General features: G+C 41.0%; 1 protein-coding gene across 1 annotated transcript; it reads left to right on the forward strand.

Annotated features, from left to right (window-relative positions):
* The first annotated feature begins 2,687 nt into the window (after window positions 1-2,687).
* Window positions 2,688-5,428, forward strand: LOC130471761 (uncharacterized). The gene is made up of 4 exons (XM_056842053.1): window positions 2,688-3,572; window positions 4,158-4,637; window positions 4,725-4,963; window positions 5,398-5,428. The coding sequence occupies exons 1-4, from the start codon at window positions 2,688-2,690 to the stop codon at window positions 5,426-5,428; spliced, it is 1,635 nt and encodes a 544-aa protein (XP_056698031.1).
* The last annotated feature ends 3,871 nt before the right edge of the window (window positions 5,429-9,299 follow it).

Consider the following 9,299-nt stretch of genomic DNA (forward strand, 5'->3'; position numbering starts at 1 on the left):
AGATGTGAGTTTTCTATCTCTTCCTCTATCTATTTGATGTTTTGGTGTAATGGGTACTTCAAGAAATGTTGATAATGTTGTTTACATTAGTGTAATTCTGCAATACCTGTGATTTTTTTGTTGGGTTACATTAGTTGAGTTATGGGTATTTCGAAAAATGATTGGAAATTATTATTTCTAATTCATGTAATTATGCAATAGTCATGATTTTATTTCTGCGTTTAATTGGTTGAATACTAGATATTTTGAGTAATGCTTGAAAATGAAATTTAAATTCATGTACATGTGCAATGCCCTTGATTTTCTGTTTGGGAAAATGGTATTTTCCTGAAATGATTGAAAATGTATTTATCATTTTGTTTAAATTGATCAACTCGTGCATATTCATGATTTTTTCTAGGTAATTAAAATTTGATGAAAGTTGTTCTTTCGTGTAGCAGGAGGATAACATTTGTAAGTTTGCAAAGAAGAGACTTACAATTTCCCAAATTGGTGTGAGTCTTAGGGATTCACACAGTATTGCTCTTGTTAGGAGTGCCACTGGCAGCAAAATCCATGCTTCCTCAAGGGCTCAAGGCTACTGGTATACATAGGGGTGTTAATGAGCCGAGCCTGCTCGTGAACTATTCGATACTCGGCTCGCTAAAGCTCGGTCAAATTTCGGCTCGGGCGGGCTCGACTCGAGCTCGGGTTCGGCTCGAGATCTTAACAAGCCAAGCCTGAGCTATCCTAAGCTCGGCTCAAAAGCTCGTGAGCAAGCTCGAGCTTTAATAATACTGTAATTTTTACTACTTAAGACTATCCCACATTGGTTATTGCAAAAGAATGAAAGAATGAGATGCATATAAATTAAACTCATATTGCAATAATCATACTTTATATGGGCCATTTGGTTTGTCAAGCTGAGGTGTTTCTCTTTGAAGCATTTCGTCAAGGTCTTGATGAGGAAATGGAAAGGGGTGCGGATGTAAAGTGACTAAAGGACTGACCCCCAAATATGAGGATCTAAGAGTTCTTGATACACCAATTGCTGAAAATTCCTTCAGGGGAACGACCATTGGAGCTGCCATGACTGGTCTAAGGTTTATTATAGAACTATAGAAGGAATGAACATGGGATTTATTTGTTGGCAATATGGCATTCAACCAAATCTCAAACAATTGTGCACGTTGCATTACACTTTTGGAGGACAATTTAAAATAGAGAATCACATTTGTTAATGGCAGTAGTTGAGACTTTATTACTGACAAAGTTTCATTGTCCCATATCGGCAAAAGCAAATAAGTAGCCAACTAGAATCACTTATAAAACTAAATGACTATTAGGCTGTTTGGATATGGCATCAAATAATACCATTTATTGGGCCCTATAAAGTCTAATATTTTGTGTCTATTTTGGGCTTAGCTTATTTTGAATTGGGCTACAGTTATTCCTATGCTTGAACAAAGCACGAGCCGAATCGAGCTTGGTTTCGAGCCCGAGCTCGAGCCGAACCGAGCCTAGGTTCGAGCCCGAGCTCGAGCTTAGTTTTCAAGGCTCGTCGAGCTTCGAGCTCGAGCCGAGCCTAAGGTTAGAAGTTTCGAGCTCGAGCCGAGCTTGCCTAAGTTCGGTCTCGGCTCGGCTCGTTAACACCGTATACACTCCCTTTTTTCTGAATATTTGGATTTATCAAGTAATATGACATTATTTTTAATGTACCGTGATTATAAGGCGTGACGATAACTAATGATAACATACTGACTGATATGTCCTACAATTAAATCCGGAGGCAGATGGAGAAAGTATTAGAATTAATTTAGGAATAGTTTTGCTCAAAGTATTCCAAAACTGACCGATTTAAATTCTCATGGTTTTGTGGCTGGATTGTGCTTGTGGAGTTGTAGTTAAAACTATTGTGATTGCAGGGTTGGATGGTGACTACTTGAGGTATGGAAGTGTGTCAAATATTGTGAAATTTCTCATTTTAGTTTAGTTGATGTGGAATTTCAGATGTGAATGTGTTAAGATATGTTAAGATATTAGATATTATTCTGTGAATATTCTGTAGAGTCCTAACTATGGTATGTTACCTAATGTGTAACCTAGGGTTTAGCTAACTGAGTTGTACTATATATACGTGTGTGATTAATGAGAATGATACGAGATTATACAATATTTGACATGGTATCAAGAGCCTAGGTTAAAAACCCTAGATTTTTTTTCCGCACGAGTTTGAGAGAGTTTTGAGAACAGCGAATTCCTTCTCTAGTTGAGTACTGAGATATTAGGAGTTACAAATTCCTCGAGTATAACAATGGGTACCGAAGTGGAGCCATCACAAAAGACAGTTGCCGCCGCCGTCGACCTAGACTATTATCTCGGGTCAGGCGACGGCCCCGGTATTGTTATCACCCCTGTGAAACTGAGAGGAGCGTCGAACTACGATGAGTGGGCCAAAGCCGTTCGTCGCTCGATGATTTCAAAATTCAAATTTGGTTTTCTTGATGGTTCTGTGAAGGAACCCATTACGGACGCGACGAAGATGAAACATTGGATTGCGCAATTCGATCGTGGTGTCTTGGATCACAAACACCATAGACGAGAGTTTGCGTTCGAATCTGGAAGACTTTGATATTGCTCACGAGTTGTGGAGTCATTTGAGGACGCGGTACTGCGTCGTGTCGGGCACTAGGGTTTGTCATATTAAGATGGCTCTGAGTGGCTGCAAACAGGGCACGTCTGAGGGCGTCATGGAGTACTATGGCCACTTGTCGAAGGTATGGAAGGAGTACATACAGTATGCACGAGTACCAAGGTGTATATGTGCGGGTTGTACGTGCAACATAGCGAAGCAGGTGGGGGACATTCATGATGAAGATCGTCTGCACTATTTCTTAATTGGTCTAGATGACCACTATGAAGCCATTCGTGCACAACTGTTAGCAAGATCACTGTTTCCAGGCCTCGACGAGGCGTACCAGACGGTTATGAATACCGAGACCATGCGCGCCAAGGCAACGAGAGGTCCGGAGAGTGTCATGGCTTTCAAGGTCGAGACTAAGCCTCGGTCGAGGTCGGGAGATGCGAGTGACAGATTTTGTGGTCATTGCAACCGTGAGGGTCATGAGGAAGAAACTTGTTATCAGCTGATTGGATTTCCCGAATGGTGGGATGAGAAAAAACGAGGTGGAAGAGGGCCTGGTCGAGGAGGCAGGGCGTCGGTTAGAGGAGGCAGAGGAGCTCGTGGGGCAGCATCGTGGACTAGTGGTGTCGCTCGTGCCAATGCCGTGAGCAATGCCACAGGAGGGGCGACAACCCCTGTGACGAGTGGAGGCGGATCACAGGGAGCAGTGACGACAACCAATCATGAGCTTGTTGGTGTGACGAAGGAGCAAGTCCAGCAAATTGTTGACATCTTGTCACGACCACCAAAAAAGTTGCAAGGTAATCTTGATTTACGATGGATTGTTGACAGTGGGGCCTCACGTCATGTGACTGGTGATATTTCAATTCTGAGAAATATCAAAACATCAAGAAATCAACAGGTTGTGTTACCAGACGGTCAACCTGCAAATTCAAATCAATATGGTTCGGTGGTCTTGGAGGATGGTTTCGTGCTCGATAACGTTCTATTTGTGCCTAAATTGAACTGCAGTTTAATTTCTGTAACTCAATTAAGTGACGAATTACATTGTGCTGCTCAATTTACTAACAAAATGAGTGTTCTTCAGGACCGCTCGTCGAGGATGGTGATTGGCGTGGGTGATCGACAGGAAGGACTATATTTTTTTCCGTGGGGCTCCAAGGGTTCGTGTGCTAGCAGTGGAGTGTGAGGTTGACTTGTGGCATCAACGTATGGGGCATCCATCGGAAAAAGTGTTGCAGTTGCTTCCTCCTGTGAGTCATAAGATTAGGAAGAATAAAAACATTTGTGATGTATGCCGCGGGCGAAACAATGTAGGGAGAGTTTTCCAAATAGTGATAGTCGTGCAAGTCGCCCATTCGACCTTGTTCATCTTGATTTATGGGGGCCTTAAAAAACACCCTCGTCGAGTGGGGCGAAGTATTTTCTTACCGTTGTGGATGATTATTCTAGGGGTGTGTGGATTTATTTATTGTGCAATAAAATGGAAGTTGAATCGTCGTTTCTTAATTTTGTTGCCATGATTAAATGTCAGTTTAATCGATCCCTGAGAGTTGTTCGCAGTGACAATGGTACTGAGTTTAATTGTTTGCAAGGTTATTTCCTTAAAAATGGGATTCTGTTTGAGTCGTCGTGTGTTGGGACACCTCAACAGAATGGGAGAGTCGAGAGGAAACACCAACATATGTTGAATGTCGGGAGAGCGTTACGGTTTCAAGGGAATCTTCCTATAAAATTTTTGGGGAAATGTATTATGGCTGCTTGTCACTTGATCAATCGTACACCTACACCGGTCCTTGGCAATAAAACCCCTTATGAGATGTTATTTGGAAAACCACCATCGTATGTGTCTATCCGGGTATTTGGGTGTCTGTGTTATGCGTATAATCTCCGGAGTAAAGGGGATAAGTTTGCGTCTCGTGGTCGCAAATGTGTGTTTCTGGGTTACCCGTTTGGCAGGAAGGGATGGCAACTGTACGACCTAGAGACACACGAGTTCTTTGTCTCAAGAGATGTCAAATTTCATGAACGGACGTTTCCATTCGCAGACACGTCGACTATGTTGCCTGCAATGCATGATGGTGATGGGGTGCTTGACTAGTGGGGTTTGGATGAGAGTGGGACTGGATGTACTCAGGAGGTGTCGCTTGCAGGTGACAATGAGGAAGTGTCGTCACCTGCAGGTGCCACGGAGGAGGTGTCGTCGCCTGCAGGTGACACGGAGGAGGTCTTGTCGACTGTGAGGGAGGAAGAACAACATGATACACCTAGTCGAGTGGAATCAAACGTCGTCTCAGGTGTAGATGAGACGACGGGTAGTGATGAGAGTGAGACAAGGCAGTGTGTGGAGGATACGAAGTTAGGAAGGGGGAAGCGTGCGAAGTTTCTGTCGACAAAGCTGAAAGACTGTGTGATACATACAATACGGGAAAAATATAGTACTTCCAACAAAACACCTACGGCGTCACCACCCTCAGGTACTCCTTATCCTATCACATATTTTGTTAATTATGAGCGTTTTTCGTCAAAGCACAGGCATTATATAGCAGCATTGCAAGAAGGGCAAGTTCCTAAAAGTTTTAAACAAGCGATGCAGCTTCAGGGGTGGCGTCAAGCAATGGCTGCTGAAATCGATGCGTTGGAGGAACAGGGGACATGGACGTTGGAAAATTTTCCGGAAGGGAAGAAAGCACTGGGGAGTAAATGGGTGTATACTGAGAAGCGTGATGAGGATGGGAATTTGTTGAGACTGAAGGCCCGATTGGTATGTCTAGGGGATCATCAGGAGGAAGGGTTGGACTATAATGAGACATTTGCTCCCGACGCGAAGATGGCGACAGTTCGAACTTTCCTAGCTGTCGCAGCTGTCAACCAGTGGGACGTGCATCAGATGGACGTACACAATGCTTTCTTGCACGGTGACTTGGAGGAAGAAATTGAAGGAAATAATGCCCATGGTCCAAGTATGCATTCATTGTTAAGTCTAATAAATGCGGTTCAGTATTAATTAACAAGTTATAATTCAGTGAGATCAAGTGAGATGAATGCCTAGCTAGAGGCCGCTTCAGTTCAAGTGGAATTAATGATATTAATCCACAGCTTACTCTTGACTGAACCCGTAGGGTCACACAAATAATACGTAAACGGATCAAGTATTTAATGGCATTAAATACTCCATCTATGGATATTCGGAATCGACGGATCTTGGTTTCAGTGGGAGCTGAGATCGTCACAAGCAAGAAATGAATACTCCGGAAACGATGATATTGCCGGAAACGGAAATATGGATCGTATCGGAAATATAAATATTATCCAAGTCGTAGATGTTGCCGGAAACGGAAACATGGTACGTATCGGAAAGTATTGATGGAAATGGAAATATTGCCGGAATCGGAAATATTGCCGGAAACGGAAATATTGTCAGAATCGGAAATATTATCGGAATCGGAAAATAATTTCGGAAACGGAAATATTAAATATTTGTTCGAAACGGAAATTAATTCCGGAATCGGAAATATTAAATATTGTTCGTATCGGAAATAAATTCCGGAATCGGGAATTTAATCGGAAGCGTATCGTACGAATTAGCATCGGACGAGGCTTGCCAGACGAAGGCCTAGCACGAAGCCGGGCCATCGCCCAGCAAGCTAGCCAGCGCGCCACAACGCACCAGCCAAGGCTGCGCCAGGCCCACCGCAAGGCAGGCCCAGCGCGCGCCAAGGCTGCGGCAGCGTGTGGGCCTCGTGGCATGGGCTGCGAGCTCGCGGGCTGCGCGCGCGCGCATGGCGCCCCTCATGGGCTGCTGTGCGTGCGTGTGTGTGTTTGTGTGCTATACGAATCCTAAAGCTATCAGGTTTCGATATATGATTAAATTCCTAATCCTAAAAGGATAAATTAATTAAATAAGAGTTCTATTAGGATTCTAGTTTAATTAATTCGTATCCTAATAGGATTCCAGTTCCTTTTCCATACCTCTATAAATAGGTGCCTAGGGTCATAATTTATAGACACAATTGAAGTATTCTAAAGGTAAGATTTTGAAGAAAAATTAGCCATACACTTGCACCATATTAGCCGAAATTCCTAAGCAACCTTAAGGGCGATTCTAGTTGGTCAAGCTTAAGGCGGATCCGGACGTGCTGTGGACTATCTACGGAGGGACGACAATTGGAGTACTAAAGACTTGTTCTTGTTCGGTTCGGGCGCAGCTAGGGAGGGCACGCAACAAAGTGTATGCATCTAAACTATGCTAAATGATTATGTGTAAATAATATGCTTTCCTGGCTTTATGGTTTTTCTGCATGATTTATGTTTTGTCATATGAATCATAACCTATCAGTGGTATCACGAGCCTCTTATTATTTTCATAATCTAAATTACATAAACATGGTTAAATATTACAAATTTGCAAGGAATTAAAAGGGGTGATTAATTTTCGTAATTGTTAATTAATTGCAAATTGCGTTTATTTAATTATATGTACGCAGTTTTTCGGCACTTTCTTCGTTACTCATCCAAATCGAGTGATTTTTGTGTCAATTCCGCATGTAAAAGGCATTTTAAAATTTTGACAAAAACAGTATTTTTCGGCCGAACCCAGAATTCCCAAATTCGAAGCCTAACTATGACTTTTCGGAGGTTTTAGTTTTTCGAACGCAAAAGTTTGTAAATTTAAGATGTTAAATTAAATATTTGCGATTCTTGTTGATAAATCTTGAATTTTTGATTGAACTACTGTATATGTTTAACAAGTTTGAATGCCTAGCCTTGTTAATTATGCAATCTAATTTGTAATTATGATTAATTTGTTGAAATTCGAATAATTTAGAATTGATTTGATTTTCATAATTAATTAATAATTTAATTAGATACCTATGATTAAAAACCACCATAAAAATTGTTACTTTGTGTTAAATTTTAAATTTTTATGACCTAGATTTGAATCCATGATTAATCGGAAATTAATTGATTAATAAATTTTCGATTTTTCGCCCTAAAATTATGAAATTAATATGTTTTATTAATTTGTCATTAATTTTGAATTAAAAATTTTAAATTTTTATGCAATTCGCTCATAAAACTTGCACGCACAAAGCAATGGACGCTACGTGTTACCCTTAAGGGGTGTTGTATAATGCGGGCATGCGACGACGAGCAAGGGAGCTCGTCGCCCATGCGGTACGAATGCAGCGAGCAAGGCGAGTGGCGCGCGAGCACAAGGCAGCAGCCCTGCCTTGTGTCGAGTGCTGCGCGCATGTGGGCGATGGGCGAACAGCGATGCCATGGCACGAGCAGAGGCGCGCGCGCGAGGGCGAGAGCTGGTCGCCCAGCGATCGCAGCTCAGCGCACCAACACGCGTGGCCTCGAGCGCTTGCTTGCGCGAGCGAGCGAGCGTGCAACATCGTAGCTGCTGCGATGCTATGGGTAGGCAGCCTGCGCGCAAGCGTAGCTTGGCTTGCTGCGTTTGCGCATGGCTGCTGCTACGATGTGCCATGGGCCAGCGACAGGCCGAGCAATCGACGGGGCTTGGGCGCAAGCCCAAGTGCTCGTCATGTTACGACTGTCGAGTTTTAAATTTTAATTTGAGATTTTCAGTTCATGAAATTTTAATTAATTTTAAAATTAATAATTTAAATTGTTTTCTTGGATTTTAATTTTGAATATTATAATTATTATAAATTTTATTTATTCTAATGATTTTACTAAAATTAAAAACCTTGAATTAATTTAAATTCGACTGAAAATAAATTAAATAAGTGGATTCAATTATAAATTTATATGAGCTTTAAATTTTAATTAAATTTGTATGTTTCCGATTAGACTAGAAATACATTTTTATGTTTAAAATTAGTAAAGCATATGAATTTATTGGTTTAAGTGGGAGCCCTTTTTAGTCATAAACTCTTGATTAGGTCTACAAATCCTTTAAGGTTAAACAACTTGATTAGAATTAATAAGGACTGAATAATTGGTAGATTATTGGTGCCCTTGATTAATTGCTGCAAATGTTTATATGATGCATACAATGTGTTTTAACTAACCAATTATGTGGGCCATTCATGATAATGAATGGATGAATGGTATATATTGTATATGTACTGTTTTGCAGGTTATGAAGTGACTAGAAATACATTTTTAGTCATATGAATTTATTGGTTTAAGTGGGAGCCCTTTTTAGTCATAAACTCTTGATTAGGTCTACAAATCCTTTAAGGTTAAACAACTTGATTAGAATTAATAAGGACTGAATAATTGGTAGATTATTGGTGCCCTTGATTAATTGCTGCAAATGTTTATATGATGCATACAATGTGTTTTAACTAACCAATTATATGGGTCATTCATGATAATGAATGGATGAATGGTATATATTGTATATGTACTGTTTTGCAGGTTATGAAGTGACTAGTATGGCCCAAATAGGATAGAAAATATGGTCTGCGTACCATTAATTTGAATGTAATTGGTCTAAAGTACCAAATTTATTTTTCAATTCAAATATGGTCTGCGTACCATCAAATAGTTGTAATTAGTTTAATTATAGCTTATCCTATTTGGAGAAAATGGCGCCTCCCACGGTGAAATTCAAGACGAAGTTTCCATTTTCGAGACGGACTTTGAAGTTGAAGCTTCAAGATGAAGTCGGGCCATACTAGATCACATTTATCTTATGCAT

Source organism: Spinacia oleracea, chromosome 4, assembly GCF_020520425.1.
Source record: "Spinacia oleracea cultivar Varoflay chromosome 4, BTI_SOV_V1, whole genome shotgun sequence".
NCBI classification, from domain to species: Eukaryota; Viridiplantae; Streptophyta; class Magnoliopsida; order Caryophyllales; family Amaranthaceae; genus Spinacia; species Spinacia oleracea.